This window comes from Pogonomyrmex barbatus, unplaced genomic scaffold, assembly GCF_055798465.1.
Source record: "Pogonomyrmex barbatus isolate J1 unplaced genomic scaffold, ASM5579846v1 scaffold3, whole genome shotgun sequence".
Lineage (NCBI taxonomy): Eukaryota > Metazoa > Arthropoda > Insecta > Hymenoptera > Formicidae > Pogonomyrmex > Pogonomyrmex barbatus.
Genome location: NW_028297127.1, coordinates 4,388,548 through 4,414,157, shown reverse-complemented (window position 1 = coordinate 4,414,157; position 25,610 = coordinate 4,388,548). Strand labels below are relative to the sequence as shown.

The 25,610-nt window shown below is 33.6% G+C and overlaps 2 protein-coding genes across 2 annotated transcripts in view; one reads left to right on the top strand and one right to left on the bottom strand.

The window, feature by feature from the left end:
• Syn (synapsin) overlaps window positions 1-25,610 on the top strand; it is a 50,570-nt gene that overhangs the window by 9,495 nt on the left and 15,465 nt on the right. The window lies entirely within an intron of this gene.
• Window positions 159-23,846, bottom strand: Timp (Tissue inhibitor of metalloproteases). The gene is made up of 5 exons (XM_089080183.1): window positions 23,694-23,846; window positions 3,164-3,290; window positions 2,703-2,785; window positions 2,372-2,602; window positions 159-1,829 (listed from the first exon to the last, which is right to left on the bottom strand). The coding sequence occupies exons 2-5, from the start codon at window positions 3,288-3,290 to the stop codon at window positions 1,608-1,610; spliced, it is 663 nt and encodes a 220-aa protein (XP_088936309.1). The 5' UTR covers window positions 23,694-23,846; the 3' UTR covers window positions 159-1,607.

Here is a 25,610-nt window from a genome sequence, read left to right as displayed (position 1 = left end):
GTAGAATTCATAAGTAAATATTTAATTAAAATTATCATTTCCCTGTATTCTTCAAAAACAAGTAATTATTGTCAGAAAAAATTACCTGGCACATCATTAGATTATCAAAATAATGTATGTAAACTATTATAATTAGAACATTCTTATAAGAACAACTCTTCTTATTATTATTTTTTTATTCTAAATGTTATATAACATTTACAAAAGTACTATATTTATAAGCTAAATTAAGTTATAAGTAAAAAATTTGCCTCTTTCCATTTGAAACTAAACATGCATATAAATCTTTTATTAGCAATCTTTATATTTTGTACTAAATTTTGACCCATATAAAGTGCTTCTTAACGAAAAATTATGCTATTGCATGCAACAATGACAGAAGTGAAAGCGATGATTGCGCTTATATAATGCAACACCAAAATCTACATGCATTTATAAAACTACAGTTTTATATAATCGGTGTTCTCATTTAATTAAATAATTTGCGAATTATGAATAATGATCTATGCAAACAACAAATATATACGCAGGATTATAATTTAGACCTAATATAATTTAGACCTAAATAAAATATTACAAAATATAAAGTATGAATAAAATTGTAACGTCTAAGTGTCTACATACAACAAAACGATAATTGGAATAATTTATATATAATGATACATAATATACAATTAACAATGTATATACAACTTGTTAAGAGAGAGAGAGAATAGTGGAAGTAGATCATTCATATATATTTCACCGATGAAATGCATACCGGGTATCCACGCGTTTCAAAATACCTAAGCGATACAAACTTATTAATAATAATCGAATAATTAAGGGTTGGTTGCACCAACACGCACTGGTTAGGTCTATCAATAATTAACTAATACTTTTTGTCTGCGTTATAGCTAAACCAGTGAAACAGCCATAAACTATGGGATAAAATTAGTTAATGTTGTTGCTATCAAACTTAAGTCACAAATAATTTAACAAAAAATAAACATAATAAACGAGTCCATCTTAATTGAATTATTATAATATCACTTATATCGATTTTTTAATATAATCATTTCTACCCGGCACAATCATCAAAATCTAAATAAAAATTAATATAAAAATTAAAATCATCATTATAATCGACATGTATAATTGCATTTTTCAAAGATAAAGTGCTATCAGTCTACTTTTCAATAATAAAAATTTAAAGCATTGTTATTTTTAAAATAAATCCGATGATATTCGAAGACACTACTGAAAATCTAGAAGTAATAAACCGCTAACTGTTATTATTTTTAGTAATTAACGAACGAATAAAAAAACAAAGAATTTTTTGCCTCATGCATTTGTATATGTACGGTAACCGACTATTAAACTATCATGTTACTCAACTTATTTTGCGCAATATAGAAAAATGGTTTAGATCTTCCATTTTCACGTACTGCAAATATGCTTTTCCATTAAACTATCGCTATCCCACTTCGTCTCTCAGTGACTCAATCACGCGGTGTGTCCATCATTATGAAATTAACTGGCAGACACGCCGCTTGTTTTACCACCGATAAAAATTTCATTGCTTTCCGTCGCGAGGACTCGAGCAGAATGCGATACTAAAGTACTAATTAAGGCTCTCGTGACCTTTGCTGCTCGCGTTTACGCTGGTATTCCTTGATACAATTTTTGTACGGAACAGAGGGAACCCAAGAGCAGCCACTGTGTGACGCCATGCACACGCCGTATTTTTCTTGGCAATCCTGGGGGCCTGGTGTGCTTTCCCACAGACAATTCTTCCCGCCGCTGGACTCTAGCACGGCACCCTTGCGTCTCCAGTGTGTATACAAAATCTGCGATACAAAAACCAGGCGATTTTTTTCACGCCCTTTCTCACAATTTTATATTCTTAGACTTGTAAACTCGTGTCATGCAAAAGTCGGATAAATGCGCGGATATTCGCGTGTGTGCAGCTCTTTGCTCACGGATATGTATTTTTAGGACACTCCATTTTTGAGGAACATTCTTGACTGTAATAACTACCGAGATTTATAGCGTATATGATTCATTGCCTTAATTCTTTCACGCAGTGAGTGAGCTTGGCTTCGCAGAATCAGTTAAACCAAATATTTGATTTTCGTTTAATTTATACATCTTTCTTCAGTTTATCGCCAGATAGAATTCAGATTCAGATTCGAGCCAATTTATTTGTTACAAACTTTGTTTTCTTTAATTTCCAAAAACTTCCAAATATGGCATAAAAATATATTTATAAAATCAACATTCCTTATTACATTATTGGGAAAAATATAAAAATATTATGATAATTATGATTTTTAGCATCAAGATTTTAAAATATTGTCATCTATCTTGGATAAAATAATCCAATACTTACGTCGCATACACAGCCTTGTTGATAAAGTTGTCTCAATCCCTTGCGTTGTCTAGTGGTTGTATCAGCCCATCTTATCGAAAGCCCGCAGACTGATATTAGCGCTTTCCCTGAGATTATCCTTCCGTTTACAACATATGTATCGCCAACGTTCAGTGTCACTCCACACATCGAGTCCGTGGACGGTGTCCGTAAAAGGTTCTGCATCAGAGCCATGTCGGCCTTTGGGTTGGACTGCAAGAGGAAGAAGTAGGGGCGTACGGTTAAACCTAGATTGCATTTCGCGATGAACGCCTCTCTGCGTTCATGACGTCTCACGGTACATAATACGTACTTTGAACACTCTGTTTATCTTGACCTTGTAAGCGATCTCGTAATCGTTCACGGGGAGAACCTTTTTCACCCTCACCACGACGACTGCAACAAAAGAACGTCATTAATCTGTATGGCTGTTGACTTTTACGAAGGCTGGAAGGTGATTTGTGATGTTATTTAGTGCGCAATACTCGCATAATTTTACAAAAAAAATTATAATTCGTTAATTTAATGTTTTGAAAATAATTTATGGTTATTACACAAGATTCGATATATCGACATGCAAAATCCTTTCACTGAAATATTGTCATATTAACAAGAATAAGATGTTATTTCAAAGAATATAAAAGAATAGAATATAATCTATTAATTACAATAAGTAATAAATAACAAAATTCAAATTTATATTTTTTGTGCTATATCACATTAACAATAATCAAGAATTGAAGAATGTTAATGAATATGTAATTATTGTCGTACCAAAATCTGATTCACAAAATTTGGTTTGCGGATGAGCCTGCGCACAGCTGCATGCTGCGACTTTCTGCATCGGTGCTAACAACACAGTTAGCAGCAAGAGATATGTCCATATAAGTAATTGTCCCATCTAAAGAAAAAAAAAATATGCGTTAGTATGACAAATAAAATAATGCTTATATGTCCAATGATTTGCACTTTGATCATTCAACCGCATCAACGCGTACAATTTTTGAAAGCACATTTATTTAACAGCAGCATATATTTAACAGATGTCAAGATAAGATGTAAATATAATTTAATCACCGTGAAATAAATCGCGCGTAATACGATGCAATGAACTGCTACGTATGCGGAAAATCCGTTTATCCGCGAAATCCGGTTGCAGACTTTTAAGTTATTCAAGGAATTCTTTATTTGTGTATATAGTGAAAGATGCTTGATATTCTTGACATCTAAACTGTGAAATTTCTTTTGAGATATAATTTAAAAATAAAAAATGAAGTAACCTAGTTTTCGGTAATTTTCATTATAAGAGTAATATTATTATCACTTGATAATAATTAATATTACTTCACTTAATAATATGCTAATTATAAAAAACTTAGCAACTAATTATTGTGCTGCAATAAATTATTGTGCAAATACACACTTTACAGTTTTATATTCAGATCACTGTACATAAAAATGTATAAGTTTCAATACGCGTAAATAAATATTGTCTATAAATATGTAAAGATGATTAATTAAACACAGTATTTGTTTTTATTCAAGTTATGAGTAATCGTAAATTATAATACATTGTATGATTAAACTGAAAGGATTTTAGTTTAATAATTAATAAATATATTCTGCTTGTTTTAATATAACAATATACAAACATTAACAAATATTAAATATTATTACATGAAAGTTTTGAAACATTGATCACAGGTAACATTTCGTTAGCTAATAAAATCCAATAATCTTTTCAATAATTTTGAAGTGTATATGAAAAAACCATATACAGTTTTTTTTTTCGGTAAAAGATAGAAAATTCACACAAGGAAGTGCGTTAACCGCTTCCGACCTAGTTTATTGTCGCCAGCTGAACGTGATCTAAACATAGCTGCAAAATGGTAACCAAAGTCAAACGCGATCTAAAAACACTTTGCGGTCCAAAATGTCTCATTAAGACACACTCTATCGTTTTAAAGAAAGTAAATATTCTGAAAATCTAAATGATAAATAACTTGCATCAATTGCAGTAACATTTATTATTAATATTATAATTATATTAATATATAATAATATAAATATAGTTATATTAATATATAATAATATATTAATAATAATATTAATATATAATAATATAGTAATATTAATGTTTATTCATTATAATAATATTAATGTTTATTTATCTGTATTAAAATATTTTCTGAAAAGAATTTTCTTGATTAACAAATTATTACATTCTTTAAAATGAATTATCAAGCATGATTTGTTTGTTAATATTCTTAATATATAACAAAAATTGCTTTAATGATAGAAATTATTATATTATTTACAATTATTAGAGAAGAATTCTTATTTTTTATTATAATTATAATAATTTTTTATTATTCTTATAAATATAAATTTAAAAAATTGTTTACTTTTCATTCTTTTTGTTAAAAAAAATTTCTAATAAAATTATTCTTATTAGGCATAGTGTAGTAATGCATAATGATCAATTTACGACTTGAAAAAATCTGATAAGCCCACAAATAGACTAAAGATTTATACGAAATGGAAATTATATTTTCTTTTGTTTGGCATAACAATATTCTGCTACAAATTTGCTATAAACATAGAAACATGTAAATTATTGGATTCTACTTGATCATCGACATATTGTATTCCGAGTTTTGCAAGTTACATTTATGGTTTTTCATCGCCGATCCAATTTGCATGGAACCTTTGTGTCTGTTCATCTTTCCCCGAGTAAATCTCTGTGAGATCCGTTGCGATATATCATAGAGAGACAAGGGCGCAGTTATTGCTATTGTAGACATATACGAGTACCAGTGACAATAGGGAAATCCAGTGTATTCGCTACTACGATATATCATCATTGCGAATCCCCCCTATTATTTTCATAGATTCGTTTGTCGTAGTATCAAGATTACTAACTGTAATAAACTATAGAAAGAAAAATATTTTTCTTATACAAATGCATTCTTATAAAAAAATTGACAATGATAATAAAAATTAAAATAAATTATTATTAAAATAAATTTGTCTCAGTTTATGTTTATTTATCGAAAGAACATTCGAAAGAAAACAATCGAAACAAACGTTTCTTGATACGCTCTGTGTGTGATATATATGCGGATCTGAATAACGCACAATGTCGTAGGTAGAACCGGTAATCATCATTTGCGTTTATGCGAATTTATTGTCTCAATTTGTTCTCGATTACAGTAAGGTTTCAAAATGGTGTTTGCCTGCAGGAAAATTTACCGATCACATTTAAATAGCGGTAATAATACAATAAAATGTATGTGTGTGTAAATGTGTGTGTGTGTGTGTGTGTGTGTGTGTGTGTGTGTGTGTGTGTGTGTGTGTGTGTGTGTGTGTGTGTGTGTGTGTGTGTGTGTACTAATTGCGCTTAAATTGCGCAGAAAAAAAAGTTATAAAACAAGAAGTAAAATCAAAAATAATTATATTATAATAAAAGAAAGTACTTTTTAATAATATAATTGATTATATCATTTTTTATTAAATATAAATATATAAATTATATAAATATAAAATTATATAAATATATAAATATAATCAACAGGATTAAATTTATTATCAAACATATTGTTTTATTTCATTTTACAACAATTATGATTTCTTATAAAATTTCATATGATACGATTATTTTTATATAAATTATTAAATAAATTTATATCTCAATTGGTATTGTGAGAATTTTGAATAAATTAAATAATATGAATATATAATTGATCTTATAATGCATATAATAAATTATTTAATATTAATATTACTAATTTATTATTAATTATTTAATATTAATATTATAGTTAATTTCATGAAAATGAATAAGTAAAAGATTTGTTACGTTACAATATGCTGATAAGCATATTGTAACGTAACAAATCTTTTACTTATTCATTTTCATGAAATTAACTTAATTCTAAGTTAATTAATTGAAATAACAATTATTTCAGTTAATTGATTGAGATCTAGTTTTTAAATTCACAGAAATATATTATTTAATCGTGAATCCAAATTAGTTGCTAGATGGAAAATAAAATGCAAATATTGTCAATATGACCTTCGCATTGCAACATTTGCATAGGATCATCGATAACCTTGTTATGAATCGATTGATGAGTCTGGAACAGTCTCGTTTGAAAGATGCGCATTCATATCAGGATTTCTAAGAAATATATACGATAACAACAATGTTGCCAGTTTGCTGTATCTTTGCTTTAATCAGTTGAATTAATAATGAATAATGATATCTGTAGTTGTCTCGTTGTGCGCTCGATTGAAGTTCTGATGGACTAACTTGCAAGCTGCAACATTTCCGGCAGCCCGTGCTCAATTAATTATTTTCATATAAATTTGAAGGTATTATACTATTTCGCGTGAGAATCCCTACGGCGATTTCCCTTATAAAGTCCGTTGAATTCCAACCCAGAACACAAAATTCACTACGCGGTTGCACGAACAAATTCACGGAGGGTCACAGATCAAAATTGAGATCTCCAGAACTCTGGTAAGCTCGTCGCTCGCAATACTTCTCGAGAAATTCGCCAAGCTGTGACACGTAAATGTAATGCTCCTCTCGCGTCCCAGATCCTTTGATCTGCCCAGTCGAAGACATCAAATCTGAGATTTCCCATTAAGGAAAACACGCTCACGCGGAAAGAGACAACCGATAAGTTTTGTATTTACTCGAACAAAAAGATTGATAAATCAATAGCATCCTTATACAAGCAAATTCTTACGTAAAATCAAAATACAATTAATAATCTAGTGAAAAGTGTTCGACAATGTCGAAATGATCAACTCTTCAAATTGTATTTTAAAGAGGAAAAATTATTATATGTTATTATTATAAAATAAAACAAGTCATAAAAATGAAAAACTTTTTTCGTTTTATAATATAATGTGTTTATCTTCTCTCTCTCGAGACGACGTTGATGACAGAATTAAATGTTTGAGCGAGCGTAAAGCGTAAAATGAGTGATCGAACGTATCATATTGAATCGCTCGGATAATCGAGGTTCTACAGTGGCAAAAGGATTTATATGGGCAACGTTCACGTCCACACCCAGATAAGTGTCCTCGTGCGACGTTCGCCGAATGCGCTTCATGCATCATCATGCAAAACGGATTGATTGAGGGTCTGATGTCACAGTCGGCAGATGCCGTATATAACATTCGCATTATTTTTATTTCCGTTTGCGACAATAAATACCACGATTTGTGTGTGTGCGTGTGTGTATGTGTGTATGTGCATATGTTTGCCAGTGTTCCACGCCTCGTGATGCATCGCGATGACGATGACACGGTGTCGTGCGATTCGTCACGCGTCTCGGAATTCACTTCGCGATCCCGTAAGCCAAACCACCGTCGACGATGGTGGCGGTGAACATCGTAATTGTACGCATGGTTATACGCGTATGCGTAATGCGCACTTGCGTTTATCCGCGAGTAAAGTCGCGCGCGAAATCGCGTGACGAATGGATGCTGAGCCAGACGTGTTTTCTCACGCGATATCCCTTCACGATTACAAATACGAGAAATTGGATTGGCTAATATGATAAAATAGATTTCAAACAATTAATTTTTAATCAATTAAAGTAATCTAGAAATTTAAAGAAAGAATTTAAATTATTCATTTAGAAATAATTAAATAATAATTTAGTCAAGAAAATGTCCAAATAGCTTTGCACATTTAGTATGGAATTTGATGACTATAAAATGTAATGTAATTTCAATATGTTCATTCAAAGTGCAAATTATTACATTATCGATACTCCTCTCATATGACTGATTAAATCAACTTTCGCAATTAAACAGGTTCCACATCATTTCGTTATAATATACTTATTGCTTCACAAATATACAGTGCATTAAATCATGTATAATGTTAAGCCCGATAAATTGTACAATATAATTTACGATTCATAATTCTCTTTCTCTTTTTCTTCCTGTTCATCGCAAAGCTTTCAATCTTTAAATTTTAAATATGTGTGAACGAGCCGCACCAATTAACCTTAAACTCTGAAGAACTTAAACGAATGCCCAGCTTTACTTTTATACGCGCTATTCATATTTATGATAATCTAAGTGAGTGAATATATGTGAGAAATTACAAATTGATATAGACTTTTAGAATCTCGAAAGAGCCATAAAACGTTACGAGTAAATATAATTATAATAATCTACATTCCTGTTTATTTCACTTAAACTACTCATGTCTAATATTAATTTTTTTATTTATTTTATTGATTTTATTGATGTTAATATATATAAATATATTTTTTCAATGTTCATTCCTATACAAATGTGACCTTTCAAACATTTCAGTAAAAAATGATTACTTCAGAATTGTTTTTTGCCAAGTTAGCTTTATTCCAGACTAACATTTCACAACAGCATCATTATTGTAATAAATACGTTAAGTATGCTTAGACTCAGCACATTGCGGAACGAAAAGCATTTTGCACTTTGGACATTCTCTCAGCAGAAATTTGTAATCCGATGCGCACATCCGCTCTGAACAATGTAACATAGACCAGCGACGTAAATATCTCGCGACAATTATAAATTAGTTTCCAAGTTGTTTCTTTCATCATTCTTGCGTTTTCCAGGTAATATATAAATTAACTGCACAAATAAAACAATTTATTGCATTGAAAAATGTGTAAAAGTAAATAAAATGCAGACAAGATAAAAAATTATTTATAGTTAATGATTATTCATTATACAATAATTAATATAAAAAGTAGAGAGAAGGAATATGTAGAAAAACAAATTTCTAACAGTAAAATCGCTAATATAATTGAGGAAGAAATCTGTTATGTAACAAAATTTGTTGAAATAACATTTTTTTTCTTAAAAAAGTGCAGCAAATAATGACAAGATAAATTTTCTTACGTGTGCAAAGCACAACAATATTATTTATTATCACGTGATATAAAATTACATTCACTAAACTCATGATCAAGTAAAACACATATGTTACTCCTTTCGTCGACAACAATATGTATACAGCAGTCTTTCACAGTTCTTCTTATACATTAAACATTACAGAGATCACAAGTTATTATAAAATAAAATTACAACCTTCGTCTGCTCCGTCTTAGCAATGATGATTTACGCATTTATGGCATTTTTTGGCAGAAATCGTAAACGCAAGAATAACGCCGTCGCATTAATACCGAAATATTTACGATCTGATGATCCCCAAAGCGATTCTTCATTATTAAGAAATCACGAATGGGGCCCTAATGTTTGATCAGGCAATAAAATCGGCCAACGCACACTCGATTTTTATTACTTATCCGAATCGTGAGAACGCCCATCCTCCGAATGGTAAACGCCATTCGAACGTCTTTCGGCATCATTCTCTCGTTCGCGCGTATAAATTCCCGCACGTTTCGTCGAGATTTATGGACATTTCTTGAACCGGGTTCGTCGTCGAGTCCAAACGTCTAGCGTGGAATTCCGCCGCTGAATGGATCGCCGAGAGAATTCAGCGGGGCACGTTTGCGGGATTAGATTTATACGGTTGAAAATGTCGCTCTTTTACTGCGGTAATCGTGCGTCTGTGACTTCGATATCGTACGCGAACAATAATCGTTCCTCTTAATCCGGTTCCTCGTGTTTCGAAGCGCCGTCCATGGCCATGGCGTACACGCGGCTCGCCATGTGACGTGCTCCGTAAAGCGGACACGGGTTCTGCCCTGTCGACCGGTAATCCCATCAAATCGGAAAGAATGGCGCCCTTCACCCACCGAGAATTACGAGCTTCATTGTCGACGCGTGGGCGGGCACTCCGATTAAATTCGCTTGCTCCGTAAACCCAAATTACTCTCCCCTTCGAAACGTCGTATTTGTTACGCGGTTTGCATTTACATGGTATACTTTGCGTCAAAGGATTTTCCTTTCTCGTGCAATCTTTTTAAATTGAATCTGACTCGCCACGAACGTTCGGTAATTTTGTAATTGTAAACATCACTTTCAGAAGATTTATACTGTGCACTCGTAGATAACTACAAAGTTTGTTGAATCTTTCGAATATGATATTCCGAAAGCATACATTTACATTCTAATTATAAATACTTGAATTGTAATATTGATGTATCGGCAATCCCTTTCTGATTCATTTATCGATAAGAAGTTATTTAGATTCTAGAATGCAATTAAAATCTTAATGAATTTATTCATATGTTCAAGTGTTCTTTGCTCTTTGGAAAATTTATTTCAAAGCTTAATTACTTGTAAAGCGAAAAATAAAGATATTACAATATCGCAAAACTATGATTATTTATGAACAATATATAAATTATCCAATACATTAACATTTAGAGACTTTTTGTTAATTTAATATCCAATCAAATTATTATACATCCAATCAGAAAACTAATCAGATTATCATAATGAAATTAAGGCACTCAAAAACTAATGAAAAATGAAGATGCTATCAGAAAAATATAAATATGTAGTATATTTTTTCTATAAAATATAAATATGTAGTATATTTTTTCTTGATGCTCTTTTAAGAACCACATTTCGAGCAATCTCATGTTTTGCTTAACGTTATTCCGCGATGATATAGGCGACCAAGTACTGTATACTTTATTCAACGAACCTTTTTCGTCCCGGACGCATTTACATACTCATTAATCCCCGTGCTCTTGTATCGCATTAACGTACCTCTTTATACATACGCACCGCGGTTAAATCTTTCTCAATGAATTAGCGGTCGACCGCGTCAATCGGCCCGACATCGATTATTCCTTTCGGCGCATCATCACCGATGCTGGTTTGATTATTGGCGAGAGAGCACACGTATTTATTTATATGCATGAAAATCGGCCTGACCAACTTTCGAATTTTCAGGGGCGTATCGCAATCAACTCGCCGGATCAAAATCAAAATAAACCGGTTGTTCGAATGGCCAAGCATATATCTCACATCAAACTCGCGGAATAGATTATAGATGAGGTGTGTAATAACGTTTTGATTGACCGTGTCCAATAATCAATTAAAGATAATACGATTTTCTTGGATTGGAGAAACACATGTTATCGCGAGATTATAATCAAAATGGAAGGAATTTCTCGTCGATATGCAGAACAAATTAATAGTTTTTTATATTGTGTATTAAACTAAAAATATGAAAGATTATATATACAAAAAATTAAATAAACTATAATAATATTATTAAAAATTGTTTTAATATAATGACAGCAATAATGAAATTATTCTAATGTGTGATTGTAATAAGAAAAAAAACTTTTTATTTATGGCTGTCATAACAAGTGTAATGAAGAAGTTCGCCTTTCTTATTGCCACTAATAATAAAAATCTGCTATCGCAATATTGTTATATTGATCATTTTCGATCACAAAAATGAATTATTCATGCGTGAGGCTAACGCCGGAATGTAAGTTGTGTCTATTGCCGTTCGGCAGAGATTCATGAAGCACAGTAATTCCATCGTGCACCTAACGAGAGCACGCGAATCATGGCAATTACGCTGTCGGTAATTATCATCTCGCAGACTAAATATCGGACAGAGGCTCTCAAGTGCAATCTTTGTCTATGTCGCTGTATCACGATTGGTATTATCGCCGTATAGCGAAGCACATGGCCCGAACGGGTTCTTGAAGAACGATTTCTTCGAATATAGTGATAATGTATATTTAGCAATTACTTAAAAACGAGCATAGAGATGGAATTCCTCGTAGTGGCAACTTTAGGATTTATTTATCAAAGTTACTCCTTTATCAAAAGTCAAGAGTTAAAGAAGTTTTTCAATATTTTATCCGTTTTTAATATCTAATAAAATTTAAAAAATTAAATAAATTGAAACTGTTTTAATGAAAATATTTTCGAAAAGATCAGTATATGTGTCAGTAAATATTTTGATTATCAAAAATCACGTAAAGCAATACAAGAAGAGCGATAATTTGGCGAAGAAGCGATAATTTGATTGATAAAATGATCCGTATCAGTATCAGTGATATCACGTTTCTTGAATGAAACCGCAGAAGACACGAAACCACACGCAACGCGTCGCATCAGACTTGAACGGTCATTGTGAAATTGTAACTATGATATCAGACGATAAGACGTGCAAGCCGCGAACTATAAGAGTCGCACCGTGTTATGTAATGAAAGTACACACGAATATGCCAATGGATGGAGAGATACCGATTCCAAGGTTTTGTCACTATCTCTCTTTGCCGTTACTATGTTAGCGATATGAAGATAAATGTAAGAATAGTCGATTCTTCAATATCGACAATATCAATTAATAATACATTTTTTTATATAATACATTCTTTAATTACGAAAATTTCATCAAGGAAAATTTCATCCTAATTTAATAAGAAATTTTCAAGAGTGTAAAATAATTTTTATCAATATTGAAAATGATCTGATTTTGTTCGAAATGTTTATTCTTATATCTTTTTTTTATTTGCTTAAGCAAATATATTCTAATGCTTACACTTAGTTTGTAAATGCTTTTATTTTTCTATTGATTTTTAATTTGCATCTAGTTTGATTGATTTTTAATCTTTGTCAAGTTTATTTTTAATATGATATAAATTATATAAAAAATAATATGATATATTATTAAATGAAACTACAAGCAATGATTATTTACAATAAATAGTGAATAGTCACTGAATTACTCGACAAAAAATGCAAATAATATTTATATCAATTTATAGTAAATTGTTAAACTATTTTAAAAATAATTTTATTATAGTATGCACTTGTCTCGGTGAAAATCGACAAGTATGACACATTGTAAATTTAGGCAAAAATTTAAATTGCAAACGAATCGGTATTTTAGGAATGTGCTCATGTTTAATATATTTGGCAAAAATGTGTAACATGAGATATCGACGCCAATGTAATATGCAGACGCGTATTAATTATATGTTCGATCAATCAGATGCATCGAGTACCTGCACGATCGATGTAATCACAACATGACACTATAAATGATGGTTAGTTGCATCGAGAAAATTAATTAAAGTACTAAAATATACTGTGCAAAACGAGGATACGAGTATCCGCTTTCCCTCAAGCAGATGGCATCGCGAAAAATACATATGAAAAGTGAATTTAATAAGAGTGATGTATGTGTCGATCTTGAAAATTTTTATGCAGAATTATTATAAATACATATTAAAATATAATAATTAATTGATTAAACAGGAAATTTAAAACTTGTCAAGTATTTAAAAAAATCTACTCTAGAGACTCTTCTTTATTGAATAAATGTAGATGGCGTACAGAACGGAAAAGTATATTTTACTTTTTAATAGTCCATCAACTCGGCTAACCAGAGTAATGTCACGTGTTGAGTTGCAATCCGATACATTCACTAGTTTACAGTCCATTACAGCTGAAGATTAATCCATTAGGATGGTTACGCAGCGGCGCTAATTAGCATCACTCTCGCGAAGATTAACATCCTTCTCGATAACAACAATCCGTAATTAAAACGAACGTCCTCACGTAAAGATAATTATTCCTTGATATTATTCCTCAAATATCATTTTTAATGAGAAAGAAAAAGAGAAAAACATACGTATATATTTAATGTAACTCGAGAAATTTAACGAATTGATCACAGTGAAAAATTATTTCTTTCAACTATAAAAAAAATGTCAACTATTATGAAACATAATTAACTCAAGAGCACATCCAGAACAAGAGAATAAGATGAAAATTACGTGAGCATCTAACGAACCGCCGCTTTGTTTCGCGAAACAAACCGTTTCGAAAGCACCACTCAGGTACTTCGGTAACGCTGCGGGCACACAAGAGATGGAGAAGTCTCCTCCGAGGCCTACTTACAGATAGGGAAGTGCATACTTTCGCTTGTCACTTAACGAGAGACACTAACCTCGGGAACGGTCGGAACAAAACGTGACTGAAACTCGCGCGGTGTGACGTGCCTTTGCGGGAGTTTCTCGCGCGACACAGCAGGTGGAAGCTCCTAAGACGCGCGTCAAAGCAAGACTGCCCCAGTTCCATCGTATTACCGCTATTATATTCGCGGCCGGTCAGCATCCGTACATGCGTGCACGCGAACGGAGCCTCTGAGCTCATATGCCATTTGCGTGCAGCGTGATGCGTCGCGGGGCTCACGCGCGATTCCCGGCTCGGCGCGTGTGCTCCGAAAAAGGAATAGGAAGACCGGGACCGCAGCCGAGACCGTGAACCGAAAAACACATCGGTCTTCGATTAATCATAACTTTCGGACGTTACGTCCATGTCGTTGCACCTAGGACTAAATCGAAGGAGCAACAAATATGTAATCATCTTTTTCTTTTCTTTAAAAGATTTCTTTTTTTAAAAAGAATCATCAATATAATCGATCTTAGAAGTGACGGATATATGATTATTACAAGAACTTAAATAAACGATTTAGCACGTATTTTTGATGAGAGGTGATCGATGATTCCTTCGTGACAGTCATTTTAAAATATCACGCAATTCAATTATATTGTAATCGATGTGATAAAACATTCGGATCTTGAAAATATTAATAAGTCGATATGTATGCGCAGTCAAAAATCAATAATAAAATATAAACATAACGAAATTGATTGCCTGCACAATGACGAATTCGATTTCTGCGTAGTGCACTGAATCAGGATACATTGAAATGCATCAGATAAGCGAGTGATTATCTTATATTTCACGGGTCAAAGCGGGTCAGTTAATGCCTGGACGATCAGTCAACAATCACGTTATAAAGAAGATCGTGTGTGTGTGTGTGTGTGTGTGTGTGTGTGTGTGTGTGTGTGTGTGTGTGTGTGTGTGTGTGTGTGTGTGTGTGTGTGTGTGTGTGTGTGTGTGTGTGTGTGTGTGTGTGTTGCACATTACAAAGATAACTATCAAAATGGAAACAAAAAAGGGATTTATTATTATGACGACAGGAAGTATCTTATCTATTATAATTAAAAAAAGGTGTGATTTCTATAAAGAATAAATTAAATTTTGAGAAGAAATTCAATAGAAATAAATATATTTACAAATTCTAGCTTATAAAATTCTCACATTATTTATATTTATCATTTTAGACTTTTTCTTTTCTTAATCGCGTAAAATCCCAAGTAGCAAGACATCAAATAACGTTTCAATAACAATCTGGAATATGTCAACAGATTCATTATGTAGATAAAAACTCATATATATAATTAATTAATTAAATATATTATTAATTCTATATTAAATTATTCTTTATTTTAAAATTTAAATTTAATATAAATACTACTTTGTAACTCAATATCAGAAAAATTAAAAAATAAAAAGATAATGAATGTTGAGCTTTAATCGCAAACTAGAAGAAATACAGAGGAAGTACAAATAGTTCGCGTTATTAGGTAATAAAATTAAATTACGAGAACATTTGTGCTAAATCTAACTATTTAATACAGTGAATCATTTATTAATGAAATGTTAATAACGATTACTGTTCATTCCAGAGATGATATTAGTCTTTTCTCGAGATAAATCTATAGAGAACAAGTGGTGAATGCAAAAGCCATGGATGGCTCGATTAATCATAAATTTGGACATTGCGTCATGCAGTTTCATCGTCATGCTCGGAAGCGCATCAGATAAAACCGCGGTTGCATTACGTTACATGCGTTGTATGTATATTTATATATGCGTACATGACATCAAATCGGTATACAAATTAAACAAACAAAGAATGACATCATCGCTGACATTTACATATATGCGAGAATATTCTAAATTTCAAAGAAAAAAAAAATTAAAAAACATTTGAATTTGAATAAAAATATCATACAATTTTAATATCTTTGTAAAAATATGTAAAACATAAAACACAGTTTCAATTTGCCGAATATGAAAAAGCAATTTCATTCAAAAAATTTAAAAATAATCAATAATATATATATATTGAATTAATATTGGAAGAGGCATTAAAATGTAATGAGAGAGAGAGAGAGAGAGAGAGAGAGAGAGAGAGAAATTATAATTTTCGTTATTCGTTCAAAGTTAGGCATGTTAAAATCCATGTTGAAACAAGTAATGAAATCTATATTCAAACAAGGAAACCGATGAAGCGAGATTAAAGAAGCTGATGGTCCGCTAATCCATGGAAATACTTCAATATTTACAGTACGATATGAATCACCGCGTTCTTACGCAAATAACGATAAATGTAATGCAAATCATTCGCGCCAGTTTGATACTTAATGTTCTTACGATATCATTTATATATTATTATAATACATATAAAGTGAAAGTGCAATATACACATGAATCGACTTGAACTTAACATATATAACGCAAAAACTCAGAACCGCTTAAGCTTAAACTTGTTAATGTATTCTACAAATCTTTGCCTTTCTATTTGCAACTTATCCTCGTATATTGTTATTTAAAAATGTGTTAAAAAAAATTCGATTTTTTTAAATCATACGTACAATCAAGATTCAGTTGCATCCTTAAAACAGTAGTTGCAGACTAATCTATGTCAGACGTGGGCGGTCGCATCGTTTTCACCGGCCGATTTACGCTTAATGTCAACAAAATTTATTTTTATCGACGACTCCATATCGTTTTCGCTCGTAGTAGCAAGTATCTAAGGCCCGGCTATCCGTTGCCTTCGCAATTATCTTCGCCTTCGGATATCAATTGCTTATCTATTACGGAGAAAATAGCGCTATTATGTTTCTGTATCGTTTTAATTTTTGAGATATCATCTAATTATTATTAGATATCTATCTAATTATGAAACAGAAAAAAATGATCCACAGCGATATATGTACAGATATTAAAACCAAAAGATTACAAACGCACGAATTGATACATATCTCGTTTCGGATTATTTCATCCGATGTGAATCATTCCACATGAACTATATGTAGATTATTACAGAGAAATAGCAAGCTAATCGGATTATGATTGTGGTCAACCAAATGCTGCTTTAATATCTATCCAAATTGTTACTTCGGTATCGAATTTGAATGCCTTTGAAGCTTGCGGTACAAAGAAAATATATGAAACATCGCGGTTCCAGGATATTAATTATTACCATGCATCTGTGCACGTTCACTAATGAAAGAAAAATTAAACACATACGCGTCTCGTATGAATCTCTGAAATTGTAATTTCCAACACATCATGCGAGGTCGCATAACCGCAGCTGTACGAGCTTGTTATTTCTTGTATTTAAATTGTGGTCAGCCACCAAGAAAGAATTAGCCGCTGTGGCTGCACCGGGTGTTCGATGGAATGCACAGTCTTTGCTGGTTCCGAGAATGTCGGTATTCTTGCGAAGTGAATCTGGAGCGTGTCGTGATTTGATAAGACAATACAGAGTCGAGTTGGTGCGCTCTAGAGATGCTAACAATACTGCAAGACTATTGAAGCATAGTTATCGATAGTTTCAAAGTACATCAATTTCAAAATTAGTTTAAGAAATAATTAGAAATGTTTAAATTCAAATATGAGAAGTAGCAATTAACTATTTATCAATATTTAAATTCTGCTAATAAGTAAATTCTGCTACTAGACAGACTAATATGTCTAATGTCTAGCTTGCTCGATGCATATTGTGACACACGAGAAACTCCAACCAATATTTGGATACAATACATATGAGAAAATATAGAACTGTTGAAGCACTGAAATAGTCGGTCAGATATTTTTTCACCGGCATCGAAAAAAGTAAAAATAAAAAACTACTCGAAACAACAGCCAAGTCTCGAGTCACGAAGTATCGAAGAGTCTATTTATATCAGCAAGAAGGGAAAATAGAGCGACAATCTGTCCTATTGGTGTCTCTCATGGAATGTAATAGTAAGATATCTAAAATCCATTATTATTCTATATTTTAAGAAAAATTGACAAATCAAATGATCGAGTCGATAGTATTATTGAATGTAAGCACGCTGCTCAAAATTTTATTTTTATTTTTTTAACAACATGCAAGATACAAATACTAAATACAAATATTGAAATTAGAATCTATGTAAAATAGATTTTATTAAAAATATAAATCGACATTTTCTGAAAATAAATTTCCGCTTTTAATATATCGGCTAAAGTAGCTTTTAGTATAAGGCTAAAGAGTGGTTTGCAGTGTAAAGTAACCACGAGAAGAACTCCCAGATGGTTTCTACTTCATTCGAATGATGTTGAAGCCGTGATGGGACATAAATCACGACGTCACCGCGAGTTGATCAATGGCCACTTCTAAAACGGGCGCAGATTCCACCCACTGGCAATCCATAAATCGCGCGAATCAGCATCATGTATCACTTTTAATATAATTTTATAGCTTCGCTTCCCGGAAATCGCATTTAATCGACAACAACGCGACGCGATTCAATGGGTGGCAATGCATGTAATTGATATTGATACGCCGTTCTCGAATCCGATATTGAGATAAATTTCCATCAAGCTTTTTCGAAACAAAAGTACAGCCATCCACTAAAAGTTCACGAATCCATGGAAATAGCGGATGAAATCATTCTCACGTGACGTGCCGTGCATTCTACGCTGCGACTACTTCTAAGTACGAGTACGAGTGGGCGATGGAAAGCAATCCGAAACACCATTGACGCACATGTACTATTTGCGTGACTGATTTCACCAAGGAAACCTAAACACAATAATTTCGAAAGCAAGCTCGTCCGCACAGCTCTTAAATCTCAACTCTTAGCACTACACCTACTATTCCTTCATTTTCAATTCTATATGGATCGTTAATTTCAAATTTTATTCATTTTTTATATTTTTATATTTGTACCTCAAATTTTAAAACTTCAATCTAGAATATTTGATCTTAAGTTCTTGGCTTTTAATTTTGAGTTTTCAACTTTGGACACTTAACTATTTGCTGTCAGTGTTAAGTCTCAACTTTCGATTCCCCACTTTTAATTTTCTGTTCCTCAGTGGACACTAGTCGTATCATGTGCTTCCTATTATGCACAATAAAAGTCTTCATAGCGAACGCACAGTAAAAGAGAAAGAAGAAAAAAAAAACGAGATAACGCACGATTAGCGAATGGTTTCAATTAGCAAAACGCTTTCCCATCCTAGAAATTTTCTTCTTCTCCGAAGCGACGTTGCGAAAGCATTTTATGTGAGTTTGTCGCGATTCTCGTTTCTCAGTGAATGAGATTGTTGGTCGCTGACTCATGCGTAGTAGAGCTACGCATTAGTTAGGTCATGAAAGAACGTGGCAGACGTTGTCGTCGGCTTTAAAGAACCGCCGGCGCGATATCACTTGACACACGTCGCAAAAAGATGCCCTAAAATCACGAGAAACACGCGAAGGTCTTCCGCGTATTCGAAATTAGTATACGGAATGATGGCTCATCTTGTGCACATTTGCAAAGTCGAGAACTCACTTAAATCCTTGAGTACGTACGCTTATCAAAAATTTTATTTTCTTTCCTTAAACATCGTTATATGAATTTAATATAATTTTATAAATAACATTTTAGCTATCCAAATTTTTAATTTACAATAAAATAATTATGTGATATAATTTAAATCCATCTGTAATAAGATAATAGTTTTGGAAAAATATTATTTAATATAACTATAATAATTAATAATTATTATTATTATAAAAATTATGTATTTAAGAATATTAATCTTTTATTATTTATTTTAACTTACATCAAATATTTCTTTGTAACACATTTATAAATTAAATGCATGTTCGAAAATCATCTAAATCGTGCAATTCATTCGAATTAAGATGCGAATCTTAATACAATAATACTAGTAATTATTCACTTTACATAACACATTATTTTGTGGCTTTACATTACACGATATTCTGTGGCTGTAACAAGTTATAGCATATTCTTTACTCGTAATGCCGAACCTTGAACACATGCCCAACTAATTATAAAAGCGGGCCACGCAATTTTTGACGACGTATTCGACACACGGTAAATGCAAATTTGTGCCATTAGAATGATGACGTTTAACTCATTCAAGACAAATAAATATAAATTACATAGCATGTATTTATTTATCTAATCACTATCTTTTTTTAATTCAACGATAAATATTTTTTGCTTGTTAAGAATTTTTGTTTCTAATAATTATTATTAACATAATTATTAAAATCTATTCCATTTTTCTAAAACGGTAATTTAACGGTAATAAATGACACAAGCTTTCATTTCACTATACGCGATGTGTATATGTATAAGTATCGACAAGTAAGTAAGTAAGAGAATGCATTCAAGAGACATCGTGCCACGTAATGCAATCGCGTTGCCTTCCGGCGAATCTATCAAGTAATAGATAGTAAGAGAAAATGTTAATTAAATTTCGACGAGTGTTAACATGTTCCGCGTAATTCGAAGGAGAAGAATGATTCCTCGCGCGTAAGAAATCGCGCGACGCAATGATGCACTGGGGAAGCGCGAAATGAGAATGCCAACCGTCGCGGAAAGTGCATGACTAGACCGGCTGTGTATTCGCGGTGATGTAACGAGAGAGAGAAACTGTGGAGACCACACCCCGGCGACGCCGCACAGCCACGTGGTATTTCGTAAGCTACAGATTTTTAGGCAAGGCCGCCACAAAGTGGGCTACGATGTGTCCTTTACGTTCGAGTTTTCGGGACATGTATCACACGTTGCAATACGACGCGGAATACACATTGTGATATTATGGAGAAATTCCTCCGAGTATGAAGGTGGAAAATTCCTCTGTGATGCAATTTAACCCTTGCAAGATAATATTTAACAATTACGTATAGAACGTGTATATATTTTTAATTGAATTAGGTTAAAAATATCGTATTTCTTAAAATTTTGGTACGCAAGGATGAGATAACGCGGCGCGAAAGCTGGAGATCGGGTTAAAAATATTATGAAGCTTTCGGGGCTCTCTAAGTCTTAGTTTTTATGCGATGTCCGTAGTAACCTGGATATCTATATCCAGAAATATACGGGCAGCTTTATAATTCCTAACGGACGGGTTATACATAACCACATTGCAACACATTGTCGCCGCTAAACTCTACAAGGATTGAGTTAATTCCAGACCAATGCCCGCACCAATTTACTGTATTTGGACACAAACTCAATTTGTAGTTGCACAAAGTTGTAACGAGATAGTGCCGTACTTACACAAAGATAGAATTAGATTGAGGATTTAGTTGCATCAGGTCCGTTAACTGTTTAATGAGGAACTCGGTTACAAGAGAAGATATCCCATTACTCCCATAGCTGGCCTTCGATAGCACTCGACTCGCTCGCTGGATATTTATTAACATTTTGCGCGACCGCGTGTGTGCATCGATGGAGATTCATCTTGCGTACACATGAAAATCCTGTCCGCACCTCCGAGAATATTATAACGGTACTACAGACAACGTGGCTTCATAATTCATGGTTATAAAAGAATTACACGCATAATCATGCGCCTCCGAGGTCGAAAATAATAATACGCGAGGATAATTTATTATCAAATTGTTCGCGCGAAAATGCGAATATTATATAAATTTATTATTTGATAATGACACCTACGTTTCTACGTTTTTCTACCGAGGTATAATAACCGGTGTGATTTAATTCGACGTGATTTCAACGTTTCATGATGCTCGTGTTAAGAGCCACTTAACACATAGTAAATATTTTCAAGATTTCCTCATGTTACGACACGATCATTTAACGTTGACGAGAGCTATCCACGCGATTTCGACGATATTTCTTATCGTTTTACAATGTATGTCAATGGAATTCGCTTTTTTATTACTTTCGCACATTTACTTGTATAACTGGTATTTGAATAGGAAGTCGTGATAGGTCGTAGCAAGTAGAAACCTGTTTAGTTAATTCAACAGCTGAGATAGACTAATTATCACGTATTATATGTTCAATTATACGTTCAGTTTATAGACTGTAACATTAGTGATATGTTATTAAATAGATAGGTTTTGTGTCTAGCTATTAATTACATCTTTATCACGTCTTGTCATTATCGTTATTAATAAACGGTGAAGTGGCCTTTCAGCGCCTGTCTGATCCTGCTTATTTCTAATTCTTCTTTTTAAATCAGCCTCCCGATGAATTTGCCCGTGATCTTTAATTTCGAAGAAGGTCTTCGTTCTACCGGCTGCTCTTTTTGCTCATTAGCAGGCGTACATCGCGACGTAGGAAGGTTCTTGAACCGTGGCTAATTGTTGTGGGAACTACGGTACTCCGCAATGTTTCCGGGTGGAAAGAGACGCGGAGGTCGCGCTGTTTCACGCGACACCATTCATTTGCACTTTCTTGCTGAAGGAGATATTAATCCTGTGCCTCGGCACGCCGGCTAGCCGTCATAGGCACGGATCATTATGATCGTTTTATTACGCGGCGTGGGATCGTTTCCTCCTCCGTGGAGATCGGTATCTCTGGCAAATGATCGCGCGTTTATCGCGGCAGGATATCGCTCGCCGGCGAAATGCAGTCTACGATCTCAGAATGCAAGCCGCTGCGAGAGTGGAACGATTGAAATTATCTCGCGCGATAAGAATCACGCGATACACCGGTTGGCACCGCCAGTGCATGAACGTCGTAGACGTTCGCTCGTAGAGTAACTGCATGTGACTTAGTGATTAGCATGATTGACTACGTCGCTAAAGTTAAATGATTAAATTAAGACTCTCTGTTGCATTTCAACAAGATGTTGCATCTCAATTTTAGACATGACGTATCGCTCGGTACTGGATCAAAGCCAACTTCCGTAATTTATCAGGCAACTCATACATAACTCTGTGCCGTACGATAGGAAGAAAATTTGTATCGTTCGTACGGCAAGTTGGAAGCAAAAATAATCGATAAATACAGTAGACTGTGCAGAATCTTGTGCCTAATGATCTCACTGGAGAATCGCAAATGTCTTTAAATAGAATGAAGAAGTAACAATTATATAGCGTGAAACGTACTGAGAACAGAATAATAAAAGATAACGAAATATCGAGAAAAGCGAATACTTATAAATATCGAGACCTATTGAAAATCGATAGTTGATAGTCGTTAAAAAAAAAGTAGGATGGAGATTCTACCATGTCGCGAAGGCAGACTGGAGCCTTGCCGCGCGATATTTCACAGGCATTCGTTCGGTTGATGTGATTGCAGATGATTCCCAAAGTGCATTCTTCGCGCGTCTCGATCGCGAAGCACCGTGCGACTATAAATACTCGATCTGCGATTCTAATCTGGTCGAATCGACGACGGAAATTGGCCAGATCCGCGTATTCCATGAAAGAGAACAAAATGCGTAAACCGATAGCGCTTACCTGGCGAATGTGAACCAAATGCGTGTGGCATGGTACATACGTAGTGGCCGGCTGGTTGGCGCCACACCGGCCGAGGCATATCGAGAAGTAACGCGTAATAAACGTAATATTATACACGGCGATACGCCGGGCGCATTTACGGCGCGCCACAACGATGAATTATATTCCACTCTGCGTGCGTAATCACACAATGAGAGCCGGCCGCGTCGCGAAAAATCAACGAGATTCGACGCGATCGCGATAGCACCGCCAGAATGGAAATGGCAATTATTTAACCCGCATCGAAGTGCGCTCCACGATCGATCCAACAACCTCCGGCGAATTAACGCACGGTGCACTCGTTGCCTTGTTGCATGGAATACGCGAAGGTCGATATGTCAGTGTGTCACGGCGGGCATTTGAGAATTTATCTCAACATATCGCCACGCGAGAAAGTTATCTTGAAACTTAATTATGAAAAACAAGCTTACTTTTTTTTTACTAAAGTTTAACAGTGAAAATCGGTGTAAAAGAATTGTGTTATTTGTAATAAAATCTAGAGTTTTAGTCAAAGATTAAATTGAAGAAATATTAAATAATTAAAAAAAAAAAAAACGTTTATTTCAAGATTATTTCTAGGAATATGTCACATGTTTGCGCTTGTGCTTCATCCGTTGGCAGCTAAACAATTTTCTCGTACTGTGTCTCGTGCGACACGAAATATTCAACGACAACACGTTATTTCGGATGCTGGGTCTGCTAGAACCGTTGCCAGGAAAATAGTCACCCACGACTCACGTGGGAGAATCGATCGTTAACTCGTTGTGAGCAGAGAGGTACATATGTACTTAGGAGTAGGACTAGCTTGTAGAGGCAGTCTCGAACGTGCGCTCTTATATTTTCCTACGTCCCGTTTATTGAAATTGCTTTCCCAGAAGCGGGCTAAACTTAGGCGCCAATCGACAGCGTCATCAACGGCACAATTCAATTTCAGCTTATCACAGGCTCCGGCGAAGTAATTGCGGAGAGTGTGGAGATCGTAATTTTCGCAAAGAGCATTCCGAAACGCGAGGCTGGTTATTACACGTACGACGATTTTAATCCGTCGAGGAAAAGATTTAATACTTACAGCGCCTGCGATAATCATTAATGATTCGTCGGTGTCAGAAATTGTTTCTCGCAAATAGAAAATTTGCAATGACGTATCCTATTATTTCCTTCGTGTTTTCCTGTTATTTTGCGTATTGACTGATAACTTTTAATTGTTTTTTATTAGTATCAATTACTAGAAAATGATTCTTGTAGCATTCAACAGCGAGAGAGCTATAAACACACGCGCCAAGATGTTGTATCAATCGTCATTCGCACGACGAATATACGTATCGTCGCAAATTGTAATTGCAGATGACGTCATTATTTATGGATCGCACGGAAAGATACGGCGCAGATATCAAAGCTAATCTTAAATTAAACGACGAAAATTTTATTAAAGAACATCGTCACACCCGAAATATATCACCTTTTTTGCACATTTCTTCCTTAAATATCCTATCAGACAATCTATTTTATAAATTGGAATTATATAGTTGCATCAAATATTTTTCCAATTATTTGCATAACCGTAATTAACATCTTAAAAATATTGCATTTGTCGATATCATTGTTAAAAGTCATTGTTTTTAATAATTTTATTACCATAAATTAAATTTTTTAAATGTTTTATTTATATAATCTATTGAGAAATCACTATAATATTTGTCTTATGTAGTCTCCTATGTCTACTATGTGGATTCTCTACAGGGTATTATTAATCGTACAGAAGTCCCGGTTCAACCCTTTATGGATCGACATTCATAAGATCGACTCGTTTGACCACACACATTCAGACGTTCTATTTATTCAACCTGGGTACCGAGTTGTATTTCCTCCAATCATTTG

Bases quoted from the DNA above. Each gene is read 5' to 3' on its own strand.
- Timp (XM_089080183.1), bottom strand. From the start codon at position 3,290: ATGGGACAATTACTTATATGGACATATCTCTTGCTGCTAACTGTGTTG. The intron at 2,603-2,702 runs GTACGTATTATG...TTCCTCTTGCAG, and splicing joins AGATAAACAGAGTGTTCAAA to TCCAACCCAAAGGCCGACAT. The intron at 1,830-2,371 runs GTAAGTATTGGA...TTTGTATCGCAG, and splicing joins AACAAGGCTGTGTATGCGAC to ATTTTGTATACACACTGGAG.